Here is a 22,676-nt window from a genome sequence, read left to right as displayed (position 1 = left end):
CATGGTGTGAAAATCTACTACAGTCCATGTGTTTTATTTGATCTGTATCTGTATCAAAGTGGTAATAATGAAATGTGTCAAACACATCAGCTTTTGCCATCAGAGGAAAAGAAAGCAAACAGTGTGTAGACATAGGAAAAATATTTAACAGAGGCTGGTGCACATTAAAAGCTATAATATTTGCCATTGCTGCCATTCTCTTCCACAGGCAGATACCTCCTGTGCTGCTGTCAGCTCCATTCTCCACAGCCACACAATCAGATTGAAGCTGCTGTAGATTCACAAGCCCACCTAAAGCTATGTTGTGCTTTTCTGAATTGTGTGCACTGTTACAGAGGTTAAGTATATCTGCTCTCAGACAGGCAAAGCTGGTGGGGGCTCAGCAACATTTAGTTGGAGACATTGGGATGTTCAAAAGCAAAAGTACTTTGTAATTTTAGAACTGGCAGTGGTTCTAGATCATATTGATTATATTGAGATCATCTACCCTTAGTTCTGAGTGTAACTCCAGACTTTCACATCTCATAAAATACATCCAAATTCTAGTCTGGCTTTTCTAATCTTCTCCCTACATAATCTTGCAATATCCTTATAGTCCTCGCAAGTTACCTGACCCTCCTCCCAGAGATAATAGTTTCTTTTTTTTCCCCCTAAATTCCAGCTCAAGTTCTCTGTTTAATCAGGCTGGTATTTTTCCCTGATGATCTTTCTACAGTTGGGGGCAGCCTGGTCCTAAATATTTAACAATTCCTTTCTAAAGCACATCCAGCCTTTCTCAACTTCTTTGCACTTCAGAACTGACTACTGAAGTGACTACTGAAAGGCCTCTGTCAATCAGTGTCCTAAACAGGCCAAAGTCTGCTCATTGGAAGTCCAAGGTGGAAGTTCTGCTGGTTCTGCCCAATACTAAAACTCTAACATTTCCTGGACACTACGCGCAAGATAACCACTGACTACTAAATCACTCTCCAGTCCTTTTGTGTATACAAGCAACAGGTCTAGCGGGACATCTCTGGTAGGCTCATTTGCCAGTTGTGTTAGGAAGTTGTCATCCATACACTCCAGGAACTTCCTAGGTTGCTTCCTCTTTGCTGTGCTGTGCTTCCAGAAGACACCTGGCAACTTGAAGTCACCCATGAATGCAAGGGTCGGCAATCATGAGGCTTCAGGCAGCTGCTTGTAGAATGCCTCCTCTGTCTGTTCATCCAGGTTGGGTGGAATATAACAGACTCCCACCACCATGAGGTACACCCTGCTGGCCTTTCCCCTGATCTTTGTCCACAGGCACATGCAGTTTCACCCCACCACCTTTCCTGCTTTGCCTGTGTCTTCTAAAGGGCTTATAGGTATCTATTGCATCACTCCAGTCATGAGAATCATCCCACCATATTTCCATGACAGCAAATACATAACTTTCCAGTTGTACAATGGCTCCCAGCTTCTTGTGCTTGCTGCCCATACTGTGTGCATTGGTTTAGATGCACTTCAGATGGGCTAATGGTTTTGCCCTCATCACAAGCCTGTTACTCCTAGACTGATCTCTAGTATTCTGGTCTTATCCCTTTCCCCTCTGAGCACGGTTTAATACCTCTCAATCAGCCCTGCTAATTCCTCGGCCATAGTTTCTGTGAGTCTGTCTTGACTGAGTTAAGAAAAATATCCATGGGACAGGTGTTTTGTAAAAATTTGTCCTGTATTGTAAGTGAAGTGGCTTTGTTGAATATAATTATCACACCACAGTGTAATGCTAAATGGGATATCTCAGGTTAGCTGAGAATTTAACCATACTGACATTTCAGAATTGAGCCGTGTGTGTAATATTTCTAGTATCGACAGGGTGAAGTGAGAAGATGCTATCAGACTTATATTGTACTAGCTCTAGTCTACAAAAAATAAATGTCTTACACTGAGGAAAAAGTAATTACCTCTTTTCTCTCATTTTTCAAAGGCTAAGAAGGAATGGTAGTTTTCTCAATCATTGCAAAAATATTTTTGAAAGAAACCATCTCAAAACTCAGGAGAGGAAGATAGAAAAGAACTGATGTTCCTGAAATAAAAACATTTTTACAACAGGAAAAAAAAAATCAGATGGCATTTTAACGACTATTTTGGCATAGATCTCAATGTGGTATATGAAAAGCTGATGTGATCTTATTTACAGATTTTCTTTGTTCCTTTGACTACAGTTAGAAGAAAATACTTCATAAAATGCATTCTACTATCATTTTAATTGTTAGTAAGCAGAGTTATCTGAAAATAGCTTTATACATACAGCTTACATACAACGTGTACAAAAACACAATAACAGACACTTCCAAAATGTGCACACTGGGTTAGCAACACGCACAGTAAAGCTCCAGACAGATTAACTAATTCCCCCACACCATGCTACAAGAATTTGAAAGGAGCTATACAAAATTTAGTTTACTTACTTGAAACAGACTTTGAATATTAGGTCTGGGATATAATGAAGCAAAACCATGCTGATTTCCTGACAAGAAGGAGTTATAGTCTACCTCTGAACAGCTTCCCCTCACAACAAAAAGGAACAGACTGTAGCTTTCCATTCTGCCAGAAAGATGGTTCATGCTGTCCATACCACACACAGCAATTTAAGACATTGGGTGGAGAGCATGAATCAAACAGAAGCATCAAATCTACTACAAATTACATTATTATTTTTCTAGTAGGCCACCTGTATCATCTAGTAATGTCCACATCAGAAAAATTCATTTAGGAAATAAAAACTGCAATGGATTTCAAAGTTCTGTGAAAGGCTATGCAGTGTAGAAAGGTTGTCAAACAAAATGAAGAGCAGGGAACCACAAAAACCCCAGCAGAAATAAACAGAAAACTTGATCAGTCAATGATAAGCATCAAGAATTGACAAAGGAAGACTTTAAGCATTAGTGCTTTGCAGGTGTAAAATATTTGTGAGTGAAAAGGGCTCAAGACTGATCAGAAGAGCAGAATCCAAAACTTTGTCTGTCAGGCATCCAGGAAGAATTAGTGATATAAAATTAAAAATTAGTTCTGAGAACATGTGGGCTCACAAAAAACTAAGGAATGAAGAAAGACAAGAGGAAAAATGAAGAAAAAGGAGTATGAGGCAGTGTTAGGCAGTTATGGATGTGTCCTGGTTCCAGCCAGAAAAGTGTTCATTTCTGCAGTAGCCAGGATGGACATGCCTAGGACCCCAAGGTTACTCTACAACACCTCATGCCAAAGCAGGGGCCAAGAAGGGATGGGTTCCTTTCAGTCAGGCCAATGGTGAAGTGAGTGGTCCAGGCAGTGCCAAGTTCCCTGTAGTGTATATGAATTCTTCACTTCTTGTTATGAATTTTAATAACACTTTGTTGTTAATATTGTTGTTGCTACTGTTTATTGCTTATTTCATTGCTGTTTCTAGTAAATTGTTATAATCTTAACCCTTGATATGCACCTTTTGGGCCTCCAATTTCTCCTCTCCATCCCCTGCAGGGATGTCTCACTCCACTTCTGTGTGGAGTGAGACAGCAGCACATGGTTTGGAGTGTTTCAGTGGGAACACTAAACTGGGAAATTCCATTCCTAAACTATGACAAAATGACAGTTTTTTAAACCATTCCACATAGATTTACAAGTTCATGTTAATCAGCTCCTTTGTATAAAAACTTCTAGGAAGCCACTGCGGTCACAGGGCAACTGCAACCAGCTAGGGTAGGCCACATGGAGCCAGTCTAAACTGAACTTAATAAATTTTCTCATTTGAATGCTGCACACAACTTTAAGTACATTACATCCTCCTATAGGTCTCACTGGCTGGTTGACATTGAGAATTTCAATCTGTTACTTTCCCTGTTGAGTGGTTAAAACTGAGGATTTTTTTTTCAAGATAATTATCTAGAACACTTACAGTTTACATCAATATAAGTTCTCATTGCTTTAAAAAATTGGGTAGGGATATAACTAGTCTTGAAGAAAAAGGAATTGTAGAAAAAAATTTGAACTTCATGTGGTTCACAGAGTTACAAACAGAACTAAATAAGCGCAAGTGTATTATTAAGGACAAAGGGAACAATGAATGGATACACTGCATTAGCACTTCAGCTTTTGAAATTATAAGACTAGCAACTAATTCCAAAGTCCAGTCTAAATGTCTAGTGTACTGCCTAGTATTCACCTTGGAGAAGTCACTGCAGAAGTACACGATACAGTGTTGTGACAGAGACAGATCTGTGCTGGAACAGTTCCACCGAACTGTAAAGAAAAACATACTTAAAATTACATTTGGCTCATGAACTGACCATAAAAAACTACTTCCACAAGGTGCCTTTGTCTGCTATTACTGCCCCTGCTAAGAAAAACACTGTGAGCACCTTCTCTCAAGCCCACCTCTGAAAGCTAACCTCTCATCTGGCTTGGGAATGATTATTTGTCACATTCTGTGCCTCTGTATAAGGGGGGGGATTCAGCTCTGACAGCCTCCTTCAAACTTTTATATTGACAGCCTTGTATAAGTAGCAGCAATAAGTTTCAGTCATTGTGCCTGCTTGACTACCTGCACTGACATGTGAGCTGATTAAAGAAAAAATAAATTAAAAATAAAAGTTTAATGGAATCCAAAATGCCTAACAGTCTTAATCAGCAAAGCTAGCACACATACTACAGAGCTAAAGTCATGCAAAATCTATTAAAGCAAAACACAAGCCTGGATCAATAGTCAGTTAAAAATACATATTTTCGTATCAGAAAATCTATACTTTTTAAAACAATGTTTTATCAGATACACTGCTTTCCTTTACGTTAAACATATATCAGCATCTCTTTTAAAGTACAATATTATGTCAGTCAGTTTTGTTTTCTCAATAAAACATACATTTCACTCACAGTGTGAAATAACCTCAGATTGGCCAGAATTTAACAGAGTCTCTCTTCTGAGGACTGTAGAAGAACAAGAGCCAAAAGTGACTTACAAGCAGCAAAGGAAAAGTTCAGATTTGTTTCACAGTCAAAAATCACACTCATTAGATCATAATGACATTTCTTGTTTCAAGTTGTGCCCATTCAGCTGTGTCATGGTAGTTACTGTGTTCCTGGTATTGCTTTTCAGGGAAGTCATTTGAATGGCAGAAGAGTTGCACAAGTAGCTGGCAGATCTCTCTTTCTGAGCTTTCTTCCTGCAGCGGAGCTGGTTGTTGAAATGTCTTCTAAAACTCTCGCTGAGGAAATACAGTGCAAATGGGTTGACACAAGAGTTGCAGAAGCTTAGCACTCGGGCCACTAAGGTAACAACCATATGTCCCATCGACGGATCAATCTTATTGTAATGAAAAGATCTGTACATGTATAGCACGTGGTTAGGAAACCAGCAGATAGCAAAGAAGCCAACAAAAACTAAAACAATTTTTGCCAGACGCTTCCGAGTTTCCATCTAAAAAGATGAAGAGAACCCAAATGAGCAACAACAAATGGAACTACCCCACATAGCAGACTTAATTAAAATATGTAGCATTTTGCTATATTAGCTTCAACAACTGTCGTGAGTAAGGCCAGCAAAAATGCTTCCTTCAGGAAGCATTTTGTTCTCTCATCTCCTTTCCTTTCCCTCATTCAGTGAGCTTTCTCAGCTGTTTGCAGCTACAGCAGGTTACTCTTTCTATATGATACACACAGCAAGAGTGATTCATGACCCAAGTAAGCACTGTTTTTTGGCCTGTAAGGGTGCACCAAAGGGTGTTATCAAATGTAACCTTTTCTGACGAGATCTCAGTGCTTGGCTCGAAACTTAAGTGTTAGTTAGAATGCTATTTAGAAATAGCTTCTGGCTTCAAAATCTAGAGGTCTCATGAGATAGACATTACTAGGGTATTAGCTACACAGTGATACTTATATCCCTTTGTTTTTCACTGAGGGTCTCAGCTTGCACCTCTCTCCTGGGGAAACCACCAAAATTGTATTACACCATCTAAAACATCTTAATTCCAGGGTAAGGTGAAAGGTTCCATTAATTGCAATAACATCACTAAATGTACCTTAATTGCAGTGCTAAGGTATAACAGATTACATTGCAGATACTGAGAGTGGCTGAAAAGATGGCAGGATAGGAGCCTACACAGAGATCCCAAAGTGAGAGAGGAAGATAAACTGGCCAGGCAGAAGGCACCCAAAAGAAGCAGAAAGTCTCCCCATATTCCTCCTAAAAGATTTGTTATGTATATCAGGCATGAAATTTTGGCAGAGGAAGGAAAGTTTTCTGCTCCGCTCAATTTTCTGAGGGGGAAAAAAAACAAACAAGTGAATTTATTTTAACATTTTTTTAAAACCTGTGAAATTAATCTTTAAATTGTTCTCTTGGGTCTGTGTAAACAAAAAACTGGGGAAATCAAAAAATATGGGAAAAGTCTAACATTCAAATTTGGCAGCATTTGCACTCAGATTGCAAGAGCAGAATAAAAGGTGCAGAAGTATAGTGTGGCTTAAAGAATCATGCGCTGATAGCAATAGTCTGAATTTATTTCCTCTTGGTGGGAGATATGTAAGTACACCAGAATTTTCTATTCTTCAGAGCTTCATAGATTAACAAAGAGAAAAAAAAAACTAAGTAGAATGAAAAAATGTGTTCTTTGAAAATACATGTGAGTTCAGAAATGTGGTATAAATTAAATATTGTTTTCATCCAGAAGGTTCAGCCAAAAGGCTCTCTATATTTCACAGGGAAATAAAATAATACATGAAGTGCTAATATGTATGCACTTTTGACAAGAAACAGACTAGAGTAGAAATGATATGTTGATCAAAAAGGACGTAAAGGAATGTAGTCTTCCAAAAAGAATGTGTGCATGCAAAGAGGTTTCTGAGAGTATGAAAGTAGTTTTCTAAATTACTGGCAGAGAAAACAACTCAAAACTGTTTAAATTGGCATAATTATTTTTCTCTATCAGTACTAATGCTTTTGCAAAGCAGCTGAGGGGCTTTCACTGCAAAAGCTGTTGTTTGTACGTATGTGTGTTCCTGTTAATGTTACTATCTTGTTGCTTCCTGGGCCTTATGGCGAAGATTGGCTTTGTCCAGCATTTTAAAATGCTTTGTCTCAAAGATATACAGAATTTATACCAAGAGTTTTATAGCATCTCTAACAGAAAAGATATTAGAAAAGTGCAAGTTCAGTACTATATAGGAGAAATTTTAAAAAATCAGTTAATGCTCTACGTTCACATTTCCAGCACTCCTTCATCTGAAAAGAATCTTAGATCCCCTAAGTAAAGTTTTTCCTGCCTATGTCAGCTTTCTCATTTCCAAGCACAAATAAAAAGGGACAATTCTCAAAACACTCATGTAAAATTTCTTTCCTAAAATGACTGCCAATAGAGAGAGGTGAAGCCACCATCATTAACTAAAAAAACATCATTCTTCAGTAAGAGTACAAGTAATGGTTACAGTAACAGCACATACAAGCATATATACCGATCTCACATGCTGTTAGGAATGTGCATTCATAGCAGTGAACTTATCATTTTCCTTGTTCATATTCATTTACATACTGAGCTTAGTATTGAGTAATCATGAAAACAAAGAAAATCTTGAGATAATCCTTGGTTTATTTCATGTGGAAACTCAACTAATCCTCAGTAAAATCCAACAATTTGGATGCTATTGACTTTCATCTATAAGCGTATACAGCATAAAAATCTTTTACTAGGATGTGAAAAGCAAATCGCTTACCTGTCTTTTGGAATGCTCACTGTGTTCCCCAGGAATGTTGTGAGCACTTTTTATTAAACTCTTTGCAATATGATAGTAGTAGATACTGATAATTACAAGAGGGACAAGGAAATACACGAGGAAAAGCAACACAGAATGGATCTTTGGGTGCACGTCGTCTGTCATGGGGTATGGTATGCATGCTGTGAAAGTGGCGTTATCTGTGTCATTGATGTGAGCCAGTTCGGAGAACACTGCTTCAGGAACTGCCAGGAGCATGGAGATTACCCAGATGGCAGTGGCTTTCAGACAAGTCCATAGCACTGCACTGGAGGTCTGGATGTCCATGGGATTTACAATTGCTTTGTACCTGAAATTGACCAAAATGCAGATACAAATTAAAAGGTATTCAAATTCAACACGCAGTCCATAAGCTTACTTCATATCTTCAATTAAAATAATGTCATGGTTTTTTCTTATTTGGAATGTCAAGAGACTTTTAATCTTTCTTTAACTTGCATTCTCTAAATCTCCACCTTTTTTTGTACACAGTCATCAGAGGAGGTGGAAGGAGAGCTGGATACATACTGTGGCTGTAGGTGCCCATTCTGTACCAGTGTGGTGAAAGTGAAGGATCAGCCATGGCTCTACCCTTTGCTTCTCCAAACACCTCCAGCAAATCTCCACATGTGCATCCTACCTCCATACTCCACGGGTACCAGCACATGCACACTTAGTGTTTTCTTCCTTCTTTCCTCGGCTCCTGAAGCCCAGGGCTCTCTCTTGCTGCCACCACAACTTTCCCACTCTAGGACACTCCCACCCCCTCAGAGGAATATCTGCATCTTCATAAAGTCAGGCATTTATGACTCCCAACAGCCTGTGCAGAAAGTATTCAACTCCTACATAAAGTAAACATTTCCACATCAATAGCTGGCAGCTGCTGCTCTACACTGCATTTTGGAAAGCTGTCTCATAATGTATGACTGCATATAAACCTTTGTGGAACTGATAATTTCATAGCTCCTGCAATGGAAACAGGAAGAATTGCAGAGAATGGAAATATCACTCTAGAGCAAAGTAAAATAAATTAATAGAAGTAGACTTTGGTCAGGAATTCTTTTATTTAAAAAAATCATTGCAGGAGGTGATACAAAGTCAAACTTTCCACAAGAAAATGTAATTGTTATAAGGACAAATAGAATTTGAGAAAAATATTTCAAGGATACCTTAAAGTTCCACTTACGTTTTTAATTTATTTTAATTTTTTTAATGTAAGTAAATTATTCTTCAATGTCATTATTAAAAACTAAATTTTAAACAAAGGTTAAACAAAACATTTCATTTTGTCTAAGCTGTGGCAATATGGAAGCTCAGGGGATTTTTCTTAACTGCATTAATTTTTTTGTTTCTACTTTCAATTTGATTTGGGATGGCTGTGATTTTTTCTGAAAGAGCAAAAGTTTTGAGAAATTGAAAAAACTATTCTTCTTTAAAATTCAAGGAAAAGTTTAACAGGATAAGGGGAGTCAGTAGAGGTTCACATTCCAGGTACATAACTTTGTTCATCCTCTAGTGTTTGTAGTCAGGGAAGAAGTATGAATCACTTTCAAGGAGTGATTCAGATTTTAGGTATATTAAATCACCCTCTAGGGTGCTTGGGTTTTTTCTCTGTTAGCTACATAATGAGCTTAGATTAAGGAAAATAGTAAGTCAGATGCCTCTACTTTGTGATAAAATTCCATATCCATGCATGTAGATAGATATACATGCCTATGGATGTATAAATCTGTAGGGGTATGAGCAAGTGTCTGAATACTTACCAAGGATTAGTTTATACCCAAGTATAAATTGGTTGCTGAAGGGAATGCTGATAAATGGAGCTGTGATCCCAAACACCCCTCAGGGCTAATTTGCAGGTCCTGACAGGTAGTTCATAGCCCCTCAACACCTTAAGCAGATGTTTGCAACTGGCTATGCCATGAAAACATCTGGAGCAGAGCATTAGCATGGTACCCAAGGAAGTCTTTCCTTCACAGAATATGTGAGTGAAAATGTGCCTTGGGGTCCTCTTTCTCAGGTTTGTGATAAATCATTTGATCGTTAAATAATTTAAAATAATGGCTATTAATGTTCATATCCTCTCTAAATTCAGAGACAGTTTTTACTGTATTTTCACCCCTATCATGGAGTACAAACAAAACTCAGAAAACCTGTCTCTTAATTTATATTTAGCATTTCTGCTAACACACAGTGAGAAACTCCCTGGACACCAAGGTGTAAAGAAAGCCTTTATACTGCCATAGGAAGGACAGAAGTTTCTGCACAAAGCATGAATGCTCACCAGCACAAACTGTGACCTCATTATTCAAAAATTGCTTCCTATTGCTCTCTGCCTTTATTTCATTACATAAAGGCAGACTCTCTATTTTTGAAGTGATGTCAAGTCCTTACATCTGCTCATTTTTTAAAAAGTTTGCATTCTTAAGGAAGAGCTGGTTTGGGGATTTTGGGGTACAGGGGGGACTTTGGATAAAAATAATGTTTTGTAGTACAGATGCTTTTCCTCCCCTTTTCCATTTCATCACTTCAAAATATTTTGACCACAGTCCTATGACCCAAGTAAATGACCATGTCACAAATAGTTGTTTTAGCAGCAAATTGGCCCAGTAAATCTCTGAATGGAAGAATTTTTCAGAAGTCTTTACATAACAGAAGATGTGACATATATTTGTACTTTGGCATATATTGCTGTTTCAGCAAATAGTATGCTTTTCCCTGAGCCACACTGAGTTTAGCACAAAAAACCCCCACTCTTTCATTCAGCTTGCTACTTTACTGGCTACAAGGTGGCAATCTTCCTAGGACTCAGCCCTTCACAGTACTCAGTGTCAAAAAAATGCACTGTGTTTTACAAAAAAACCTGTCATCTTGTTTATATCTTTAAAAAGCTATGGAGTGAAAAGAAACAGGTTACAGATAAAATGAAATGTATACTGAGTATAATGAGAAGTGTTCTCAAAGTGAAAACCTAACCTCTGCCTTTGTATAAAACCAGTGTAAGGCTAAAATATACCACCAACCATTCAAATTACAAAGACTATATTTTCCATCAATAAAAACAATGTCAGCAAATTAGACTAAAGATGCAAATTAGTCAAATTAGTAAGTAAATTCATCTTTTATTTTACTTCACTGATGAAAAAAGAGCAAATTATAGGTTGTCATGAAGTTCAGGAAATAATTATAAATATGCATTTGGTTTTAATTAAAAGCCATCATGTAAATTCTGTCTTCCTATATCCTCTATCATTATCACTGCTGACAAAGGGACCCCAACTTGGGAAAGCCCTCCTGTCTTTGAAGCTGTGGTTTCTGCCAACAGACACAAACTTGCCCACTCTCCTTCAGCAGATTGGGTTTTTTGTATAGTTTTTTTTTTTTTTTTCCATTTTAAAGCAATCTCCTCCCTTCTACACCATCCCAAAATAAATTCATGAAAAGAATACCTTCTTTCTCCAGAGGTATAACATTTTGCTACCTTCCAAACTCCAAGCTCTTTTATCTACTTCTCCTAACCTTTGTTTTCAAAGACTTTCTAAAGGTATTTCTCAGCTCCAAATTAGAATGGAAAGCTCTACTCCTGTTTCTGCTGCATCCACGATGCTGTTTCCCTCCCACAGAGTTGATTTCAAAGGAAGGTGCTCCTTTAATAAACATACACTGTCCTCCCTTTGCTTTCCTACCTCTTCTCCTAGAGTAATTTGTTGTGATGACCTTAAAAAAAAAACTAGAAAGAAAGCCCCAAAATAACTAGTCAATATTTGGGCAGCCATTGGAAAATAGCCTACCATTCTAACTAGATTAGCCTCGGTATCTCCTCGCCATTTTGATTCGGTGTGATCTCTTGTCCTTCTTTAAAAGCCCTTCAGGTCAAGGACTTTCTTCTTGTTGCTGTTTATATAGTACCTACCACAAACAGGACCCTAATTTATCACCTGATTTCCTACATGACATCACAATGAAAAGAAATATAATAATGAAGTGTCAGAAGCCAGGCAGATACACAATTCAGGCAGGGAAGTTTCACATTACTTTGCTTCAATTTTCATTTTAATCCTGGAGGGGTTGGCATTATTTGCCTCATTATAAATAAGCTTTTTAAAGTGATGTTTTGTCATTGTACTGCATATCCTGCAAACTGGAGTAATTTATCAAAACCATTTATATGTTAGTATTTTATTGTGTCCTTGCATAGTGCTTTCAAACACAAAAATTTTAACAACATAAAAGCTTATAAACATATCCGAAAGGAACCCTGGTTGTATAATCAGTATTTGTTAAAAATGCTCATATAGTGTCCAGTTGCAGTCCACTCAACTACAGTAAAATGAAATTTTGGATGGGACCAAAGCCCTTTTCCTTGTATGCACACTCCAACTGGCCCAACTCCAGCACAATCATTAAGAGGACAACAATTTATCTAGCTGAAAACATTGTAGGATCATTTTATCATTTGAATTGAGATATGCATTGTTCTATTTTATTCTTATAAATTCTTGAAATGTAAAGTACTTGTCTCTCTTTTTTCAGGTAATATCAATGTTTTTATTCTATGCTTATCTCTTGAGAGCAGAGAATTGCATTCACTCAGGAATGAGCATCTCTGAGGTCTGATAGTGAATATAATGAACAGTATTTGAAATGCAGACTAGAAGACCATGTGTAAACACACTTAAAGTCAATGTCAATGACATGTGTTCTGTGTTTCTCAGGGGGAAAATCTTAAGATTTTCCTAAGTGGAAAAAGTTTTCCACTCTGTAAAAATACACTCTGTTGAGCCAAAAACTATCAATAATGGTTCAACACTTGTTGATGATTTCTCCACCCTGAAAGGAATCAAACCAGAAGTTTTCCATGATGGTGGAAGGATATTTTTCTGCATGAAGTGTATTACCTGTCCTGTCCACCCAATGTTTCAGAGGAGAAATTTTCTCTTTCCTTTTAATTTTTTCTTCGCTTTCTACATCTGCTACTTGCTATTTGCCTCACATTAGCTAACTATGCTTCTTACAAGCTCATGCAAATCTTGCATTGCCAGCTCATTGCCTGCAATCTGGACTTCACTTCTACTTCTGTAAAGCCATTTATTTATATCTGCACTAGTTAAAAGCATGAGTTAAAAGTACCACAATTAATTTGTTCAGTTCTGCTCCTGAAAGCAATATTAGTAAGTTGTTTCACCAGCTATTATTCAGAAAAGTTCATATATGTCAGTATTTCCAGTAAATTTATATATGTTTGATAATTTCAAGTCACTGATGAACATGCTTTAAGATATCTTAAGACCAACTAACAGGTTTTTATTAAAGTTGCAGTTCCTCTAAGTTTCTACTGTGAAAAGGAGGAGAGGAGAGAGGAGAACCAGTCACCCTGTTCTTCCACATTCTTCTAAGCCTTCTGATGTTTACATTTTTGTAATGGAGTTTCTCACGCACTTTTCATGTAAATAATAATTGTTTTGCATTCCTTTCTGGAAGTAGAGAGAATTGATAGACTGTTAGTTTGACCAGTGTGACTGGAGAGGTAACAATTTCATCCTCCAATCCAGGGTCACTTTTAGAATTCTATAAATATCAAGGTCGAGAAATAAACATCCCCTTTTTACCTTGAACATCTCGGCATGTGCATGTCGTTCATTTTGTGTGATACTGCGACAAGAACCAAATCTAATAAAGATGCTACATCTATATGAGCAAACTAAACAGTGCCGTAGTCTATATTTAGGCCTGGAGGCCAAGTGGCATTGGCCAGACATCCATGACTATTTAATTAACCTATTTAATTGTCCAGTACAGGATCACCACATCCAAACAAATTAGGCAGTTTACACTTCTGTTGGTAATGGCCACTGGACCTGTGTTTAATCCTGAATCAAGCCTAGAAAATTTTCAGAGAATACAGATTGACCCAGGCCAAAACCACACCATGGACCTGTACAAAACCAGTTTGACAAGTGTCTGACTGCCAGTCCTCAGTCCCATGCTCTGGTACTGTTGAATATGGGTTTGTGCATATATAGATAGATATATATACACAGACATGTGTATATAAAAAAAATATATGTGCATTTAAAAAAACCCCACACACTTTCAGGCACTTGAAAGCATCATCCAGCAGCCTTACACAATGGCTGGCCCATCCCAACCCAATGTGCCCATTCTTTCTTGACTTTTAAAACAAGCAAGCAGTTGTATTTCCCCTGCTGTATGTGCCAGGAGCTTCTCTGGATTGCACCTACTCTGTTTGCACCTAAGCTTCATTTACAATGCTGAAACTAAGCATAGTCAAACTGATAAGTCTGATTTCAAAGTTATGTTTAAATAATGGCTGGAGCACACCAAAGTCATCGCCCTTCACAAAACTGCCATGGCAAAGGCAGCTCTGGCATGTGCCTCTCCAGGAGCAAAATGGGGACGTTCATGCAGCCAGGGTGTCTGGGAGCCATTGCCCAGGCCACTAGACAGTAGCTCAAAATTAATATTTCATCTGTGAGGAGAGAACTTTATTCTTAGCCTGCTGCATCACAAAAACAACTGTATATACTATTTCCCAGGGGGAAGTATAAGGAAGTTTAGCACGTGTATTTTCTTGGCTTCTATCACCTTTCTGGACTATTTATTGCATTTCAACACTAATTTGGAATTCTGGATTTTGGATTCTGCTCAGGAGGGGTGGATAGGATGAGGGAAAAGTCAGTATCTAGGCTAGATATTAGGCCTTGCAATGTACAGCCTGGACAAGCTTAGGTACTTTTTGGCTTTGTCCCGTAGTTCTCTTTTCTCCTTTTAAAAAAGCTTAGAAAACCACAACTAGCCTTGTTTAATTCTCTCAGGGTTTACAGTCTCAATCCTGAAGGGTCAAAGGACTTTGACTCAAGAGAAATCCATTTCTCCAAATGAGTTTGATCCAAATCCCATTGATACCGCAACCTTTAGACTGATGATACAGAGTTGCATGCTTATCTGCATATTTACTATGTGCTTACTGCATGTCTCTCAGCAAAAATATCTATACATACTTCAATGAAAAAGATCTCATAAAATTATCACTGCTGGATCAGAAGGTCAATAAAAATATCAACCACAGAAACTAGAGTGCCTGAAAGAAGAAATCCCAAGTGTAAAACATGCTTAGTGCCATTTTACCTTTTTAAAGTATTTGTTGTTGTGAAACAATTTCTCCCATTTCATTGATGAATTCCGTTATGATCTAGACCACAGCAGATAACATACTGTTGTGGAGAACATTGCATGGTCAGATGATTTTCAGATATGTTACAAGCCAGGAAGAATTAAACAGCCAAACCTCTATTAATATACCTAGAACAGACCTAGATTTTCTCATGTGATAATCTAGACCGTAAATCTCTAATTTCTAAATTCAAAAATCAGCAAATTCATTTACTTCCTCCTGTATTATCATCTAAAAGGTCTACTGTCTCACTTTTAATAAAATTTCCAGTTCAATTTGATTTGCAACTTCTGATCTTGGTCTGCCCTGAAATCAGTGTAGATGGAAAATAAACAAGTACACACCATGGTAAGAAAAAAGGAATATAAAAACATTATAGAGGGAAAAGTTAATGCAGTAATCCTTAAAATACATTTAATCAAACAAACTTGGAGCCAAAACACAAGCATGAAACTATTCTTAAAAAAATACTATGAAAAGCAGTTGGAAAAAAAATTAAACAATATTTGGAATAATCATGTGAAGAAAAAAACAAAATTGTATGAGATATAATGACATCATATCAGAATAATCCATTTCTCTCATGTTTATACACAGACCACAATTTTATTTTGATATATGCTCATACAAACCTGGAAATACACAAATCTACATGCAGCAGATGCAATTATGAAAAGCTTCTGTGGACTGTTTATCTTGTGGTTATTTTCTCTGATACCTGAAAAGTTGTGTCAGCTTTGTTCCAAAATATGCTTCTCTTCAATGGACACCAAAGACGGTTTCATCTTGTTTTTACAAATTTAATGAACTAGTAAGAAATTACTTGCTATTTTTAATTACACTGTCAAATTACACTGAATCTCAGGATGGTTTAGAAGATGCTAGTGGAACATGTTTAGACCTAGGGATTGTGATTGCATATACCTTGTTTCATTAATACATATAAAAACACATAAAATAATTTACCACCAGATATATAGTCTGGTTCTGCAGCAGAACTCATATCATAAATACACAAGTTCTTCTGTAATTAAACAATTTAAAATCAAGATTCAGTTAAATTATCCCTTTCAGGAAGATATTGAATAGTTCCATCACACTGCGTGCATCTACAGAGATGTATTATTTATTCTCTAACAAACTTATCATGTGAAATCTTTTCCCTAGACAAAGCACTGGTAGAGCATACTTGATGTTTGACATCATTTCTGAGGATCTGCTAAATGCTGACTTGAGAATTCCAGCATCCCAATTCGTATTAACCCATTGCAGTGTAATAGATGAGGGAACCATGTACCACATTATGCTGAGGTCAAACAAATAAAACAAAGGGTTGGTGATATACATGCTTGTTAAGAATTGGGCTGGATCTGCTGTTTAGCAGCTATTTTGTCTGTCACAGACACAGGTTTTACTGAATAGCTCAAGGAAGCAGGAAACAGGAGAGATGGTTTTGAAGCTGTTTCTCTGCATTTAGGTTGCAGCCTACAAAAGGCAATCTAAACACCAGCATTTGCAATAGTTAAAACAAACTCAACACAGGCACTGCATTGATCACTGACTGGGATAAACACCACAGCCATTTCTCACTTCACCATCTTCCACCTAAGCTGTTTCTGTATGGGTTGGAGAGTACACACAGGACATGCACAAAGGCAGGAGTTTAACAGATGCATGTGTCTGTATGAAGCTTGAGAAACAGTTGCCTAACTTGGCAGGAAAATGTTATTTGCTGAGAAATCATTTTCAGCTGTGCAAAGACAGTCACGAGACTCCAACAGCTGATTTGAATTGCCTGGCTTGGACAATATTACCCTAGAAGGGTTAACTCCTTAATGTACTCCAGATAAAAATTAATTGGAAAATTACTGGGTGGGGACAGACCTCATTGTCTCATTTGACAAAAGTTTTCTGGGAAGCTTTATTTTGAGAGTCAAGTTTGCATATATACACTAAAAGGCAAGTTGAAAAAAATGTGACAGACAAAGCTTATAAAACCTCTTTTAAATTTCTTTTGCATTGCCTGTTATTGCATAAATATAACCATACTGTTATAGCCTACAGTGAGAGAAACATCTGTACCATCATTTATTTTAATGTACTTCATTCATGCAATACATTTACCTCAAGTGTTAGGATATCTAAAATACATACTTACAGAATCTCATAGTTCTACTTGGTCCATATGTTTTTGTTTTCCTATCTACTGTATAGTGCTAAGCCATAGTTTTTTACTTATAATCTTCCATTTTACCTTTGATTATTTTCTATTTATTCTTTGATTAATTATAAGTAATTTTCAATATGTCATTGAATACTATTTTATTCATAAGGACTCCTTAGTTGCTGACTATCAGCTATTAGAGCTCAAAAGGAATCATGTCCACTGTCCTGCTTCACCTGCTCCACTACATGTAATAAGAAATGAGGATTTTATATTTTTTCAATCACTGTATTTCAGCCTGAATCAGCATCTGCCATAATAAAAGAAGAAACTAAAAATGAATTGTGAGAAAAGTAAAAAGAAGTTTTCATTAAAGTGATATTACTAATAAAAAACCCTAAGAAGTTAGTAGGGCAGCTTTTCACACTTCAGAACATTTCAAAAGTTCCCAAAGAAAAGGAGATAATAGACCAGCAAACTGAGCCAAAACAGATTTTCTATCAGATGTCATCAGAAGTCAGCACAGAGAGCAAACTTTTGAAAAACATTTTTAGATACAGATTGCAGTCTTCCAAATCTAAAACAAGTATAGAGAAAAAAAAGAGAAGGAACAAATAGTTTAGTTATGAATGTCTATAGAATACATTTTAAGTATCTCAGGCACTATATTTAGCTATTTAAGTATGAATTTAAATTTTCAAACTCTTAATCAAGTATTTGTCTCATCAAACGCGTCATTATGTCACATTACTTAGGAAGAAAGCAAATACGATACTAATCCAATTGTAGTAGGGTGAGTTCAGCTTTGCTGTCTCCATTAGAGTGCAGCAGAACTGCATTAGATTTAACACATTTAAATTTTTCATTAGAAATAAAATTCAGTGTAGGAAAAGAAACAGAATTAAATTTAATCCTATTTTTACAGATCACTTTAAAACTGAGGCATAACTGACAGCTAAAGAGAAAAGGATAGACTATTTGGAACAAGTCTAAAGCTGTTTGAAGAGGCTGCTGTTTATTCCTCCAAAGGCGATTCACTGCAGATGTCTTGGCATTCTGTGGGTACCACACAATAATGCAGTAATGCTAGAGGTGCACATTGTAGCACCCAGTCTTAATTCACTTTCCCCCAGAGCTGTCCACACCCAGGTTAAAATGCCATCCAGACCTCTAACTCTGAAAAGCATCCTGGAAACACCTTTCCATACCACCCTGCTTTAATTCTTACCCTATCTAGATTTCTTCCCTTACACAAAACAGCAAGATGCCTCGCCTTGAGAAAAATATGAGGATACCCATGGGCCCAGTTTGCCTTCTGAGCTAAATGTATGGTCCATCATGGATACAAATTGGAAAAACACTTCATGCCGCAGTAAGCAAGTTCATTGAATGGTTCAAGTCAGGTTCATCCATGGCTTCTGCCCTTTTTACAGTGAGGAGATGCTGGCACACATTTTCTTCATGTGTGCCATGCTGCAGCCCCTCTGGAAAATACTTCTCCCTTCTTCATTTTTTATCCTCCTTATCAAAGACCATACCAAGTCCTGAGACCTTCTCATCAACATCCCTAGCCCTTGCCAAACTGAAGTCCATGGACCCTGGAGAAACAAGCTCATCAAGGCCCCATTTTTCAATGCTTATCCCACCACATGTTTAGGAAGTGCATCCCTGGCCATCGCCACCAGCTCTGGGCACTTTCAGGGTGTGCTGAGTGCTATTGGGAGTGTTCTGTCCCACACTCACCTTAGCTCCCCTCTTTTTTTTGGTACATTTTTGTCTTTCAGCCCTCTTCCTTTTCCTCATTTGTCATCCAGTTTATTAAGTTTTCTCTTTCTGTTGCCCGCCCTCTCTTTTTTCTTTGGTTTTATAAACAAGATAAATATTAAGATTTGTAGAGGTGGTCTGGTTTCTCCACAATAGAGAAAACTCAGTGGCCATGAGGGGCATGGTTGCTATCCCTACATATCCTGTGTGGCGGTGAGAAGGGACAGCTGGCTCAGCAGCACATCTCCTGTGCTGCCTTCTCCATCCCATAGGAGAGGGAGATTGCATCCTGCTCTGACACCAAAACTCTGTACCAGCAGTGCCACCACTGCATCATCTCTGCTGCCACCATCCCCCCCTGCACCACTGACCTCCCACCCCCTCTGCCCCAATACGTGCGGGGCTGCAGCAGGGCATCTCTCCCCACACCTGGCAGCCAGACCTCCAGAAGCTCAGGGGTGGGAAGAACCAGCTGCTATTCCTGTGATGGGGATGGACAACCTCAGGCAGATATGCTGCTAAATCCCATCTGCATGGAGGGGAAGTCTGGAAAGTATTGTTAAAAAATACATATTACATTTGTACACGCAAACAAAAACCCCCAAACTAAAACTCAAATAATGTCAGTACAAGACAAGAAAGTTTTCCAAATAAAAGGAGCATGTTTGCCACCCTGAAAGCATTACTGATGCTGAGAAGGACTTCTATTACAAAAAAAAATCTGTATGAAAATCAAGCAACTTCACAAAATATATACATATGCAATTACATATTACTAATTTTACTAAAGTAAAAGCAGTAGTATGTAATTTTTCTTCCTTCAGTTTGTTGGCAATCATTCAGAGTTTGTAGTTTCTGTAGCTACTTCTGTTAAATGTATCACACACAAGGAAATCATGCAGAATTTCCAAATAAATAATAAGTATTAATTTGACTGTGGAAACCAAGACAACCTCCCTCATCCTAATTCACACAAGCATGTTCCAAAGAATCCTGAGTATTCCTAAATCTGTCCTTTAGTGTAATCAGTGTCTGGCATTCTATACAGTCTCATGGTTGCAAGCAGTAAAAAGCAGGAAGGGCTTTAATTATCCTACATTAAAATCTACTTGGAACATTATCTGTGAAAGAAGGGGCCACTAAGAAGACATTGTGTACCAGACCAAATACTGGATTATAATGGAGCCCTCTTGGTGGCATCACTGCTTACAAACTGCTAACCTCCTACCCTAGAGTCACTTATCTGGAGAAAACACTGCCCCCAGCCAGGCCTCACCTCCTCAGCACCTCCTGGGTGCAGGATGAAGCCAACACTTCTGACCTGCCAGCATAACCACCCACAACTGATCTAGCTATGACACACATCAGAATCTGGCTACAGACTGGTGTCACAGAAACCCCTCCACACCAGTGCCTCCCCTCTAGTTCAACACAAGTGTTGCACAAAGAGTAGATTTGACTCCAACCCAGAGACCACCGAAAGTTCAGCCAGCTTCGCTCAGCAGTCTCCTGGGTCCTAGGAGACTGGTCTCTGAAATCAGTGGAAGATCTTCTGACTGGAAAATAAAAGTTTTTTGTTCTCAGTGACCTAAAAGAAAACTACAAAGGTTAAAGAAACATTGTAAATTCCTAGTATAACCATTTAGGACATTGGCATATACTGTGGAGTCCAAAATGCTGGAGAAATGTATTTTTTATGAGCTTATTTGGTCTCAGCACACAAACTGTAACTGTTTTTTAGTATGTGCAATTATAGACGCATTAAGCATAAACACAGTCAGTATTATAAATTCTTGACTCTTTACTGATATAAAAAGAGGGATATAAAATTATCTAGAAAAGTCAAACAGTGCATGTTCCAAAGCTACATAAAAAAAGCAAATTAATGAATCCTTAAACATTAAATCACCAACATTCCCTCACGTTACATTTTTCTAGAGAAATGATCTTCACTAACTTCTTCCCTTTACAAACAAGATGTACACCACAAGATTTTACAGAGTGGAAATAGAGCAGACAGAGAACTGCAGGGTTTCCTTGGATCTGTAAGGACAGATTGTGAAATACTATTTAACTGAGGTAATCAGAGAGCTACAGGTGTTCACTTTAAGATATGTTTTGAAATCTCTTCTTCAAACCCATAATCCATTTTCACAAGTTACAGTCTTTATAGACAAACACATTAGGTCCTGATTCAAACAGAACTGAAATTAATTTCTCACTGAAGACTATCCTCAAGTGAAATCAAACAATAGACTGAATTAGCTAAAAAAAAATAAAAAATAAACAAACCAAAAACAAAAAAACCCCACCAACAGAAAATAAAGGATTAAAAGTTTTAAACATTAACATTAATATCCTAAACATTACTGTAAGTGTGAAAATGTATTTCTAAACTAAACTCTTCACATCATGCACCAGTGTGATGCAGTGGCTCAGTTCAAAACCCAACAAAAGAAAACAAATGAATGTCTATGGAGACATTCATAAGACATTTCATAAGAAATTAAACATTTTCATTTCTGGCAAAAAAAAATGCTCAGGTAAAAAATAAAGATAATTTCATATAATTTAAGTTTGCAATTACACTGCAGATTTTGTCTTTCAGGGCCTGAAGCATAGTTCTACAGCCACTCAGTTGCTATCAATTCCTTAAGTACCCGTTCACAGAAATTGGGAGGAAAAACTGGGGATTCAGCTTTTTGTTTTTTCCTAATTTGACAAGTACTGGAGATAAAAGTGTTACTTTCTAGTTTGTTTTGGGGTATTTCCTTTTTTTTTTTCTTCTTCTTTTCTAAAAGTTCAGAAAATAATAAGAATAGTTTGAGCAAAAGTTTAAGACTGACAGTTAAAACAGAGCAATTTGGTGTCCCTGAATTCCCAGAAACTAAGCTAGTTCTGGCAATCCCCTCTGGAAACCTTCTCTTCTACTAAGGCACAGACACACATACAGGCACACATGTGTACACCTTCTCAGCAGAAAGAAATAAACTGATTAAAAATACATCTATGCCTAACTTGGTTTAAGTCACTCACTGCCTGTAGATACAACACTGTGGCTTGGCAAGGGTCATAGCTGGCGTCTAAAACCTTACTCTAATGAATAAAATTTCAGTATATGGACTGTTACAGGACCATCCCAGAGGTGCAGAAGCCAGAGCTAAACTCAATTCTTGCAGCTGACACCCTGGAAGCTGGGGGCCAGGCACAGCCATTTCCAGACACCCTTTATCTTCAATTAATACCACCTAAGGAAGGAGAAGAATGGGCACCTCACAGGTTGGAAGGAGGGGATTGCAAACCAGGGATGCCTTATCCAGAGAGGTGCTTTACCTTTCATCCAGCCTCAGCCCAGGCTGCAGAGAGCTGAAGTGGTAGCCCAACTTTCCTACCTGTCAGCACTGAGGGCAGTGAGGGTGAAGACAGAGACACCAACGGAGGTCAGTTGGATGACAGGGATGAGCTTGCAGCCCACTTCTCCAAAGAGCCACTCTTCAGAAAAATACCGGGAGGCATCCACAGGCACACATGTCACTAGCAGGAGCAGATCACCAGCAGCGAGGCTGGAGATGAAGATGTTGGGCACACTTCTCATGGCGCTGTTGGAAATGAAGATCTTCATGAGGGTGATGTTGCCCAGCAAGCCGACAGTGATGATGAGCAGGTAAAGTGAAGGGATCACACAGCGGATGACGAACACGGCCGTGCCTCTCCCCGGGGACAGCAGGGCTGTGTCGGGCACCAGGCGGACACTCCCATTCTCCCCGAGGGGCATTGCTGTGAGCTCGGGCGGGGGCTCTGGCTCCATCC

At 38.0% G+C, this 22,676-nt stretch overlaps 1 protein-coding gene across 1 annotated transcript; it reads right to left on the bottom strand.

The window, feature by feature from the left end:
- Positions 1-5,000: 5,000 nt before the first annotated feature.
- Positions 5,001-22,676, bottom strand: NMBR (neuromedin B receptor). The gene is made up of 3 exons (XM_041423910.1): positions 22,259-22,676; positions 7,705-8,053; positions 5,001-5,413 (listed from the first exon to the last, which is right to left on the bottom strand). The coding sequence occupies exons 1-3, from the start codon at positions 22,672-22,674 to the stop codon at positions 5,012-5,014; spliced, it is 1,167 nt and encodes a 388-aa protein (XP_041279844.1). The 5' UTR covers positions 22,675-22,676; the 3' UTR covers positions 5,001-5,011.

This window comes from Onychostruthus taczanowskii, unplaced genomic scaffold (assembly GCF_017590055.1).
Source record: "Onychostruthus taczanowskii isolate IOZ18803 unplaced genomic scaffold, ASM1759005v1 scaffold8, whole genome shotgun sequence".
NCBI lineage: Eukaryota > Metazoa > Chordata > Aves > Passeriformes > Passeridae > Onychostruthus > Onychostruthus taczanowskii.
The sequence above is the reverse complement of the archived record's forward strand: the minus strand, read 5'-3'. Positions and strand labels throughout refer to the sequence as shown.

What these genes read in the sequence shown, in the direction of transcription:
- NMBR (XM_041423910.1), bottom strand. Translation starts at nt 22,674, where the DNA reads ATGGAGCCAGAGCCCCCGCCCGAGCTCACAGCAATGCCCCTCGGGGAG. An exon ending in ACTGCCCTCAGTGCTGACAG is followed by an intron (nt 8,054 to 22,258) that starts GTAGGAAAGTTG and finishes GGTCAATTTCAG; the next exon opens with GTACAAAGCAATTGTAAATC. An exon ending in GTGAGCATTCCAAAAGACAG is followed by an intron (nt 5,414 to 7,704) that starts GTAAGCGATTTG and finishes TCATCTTTTTAG; the next exon opens with ATGGAAACTCGGAAGCGTCT.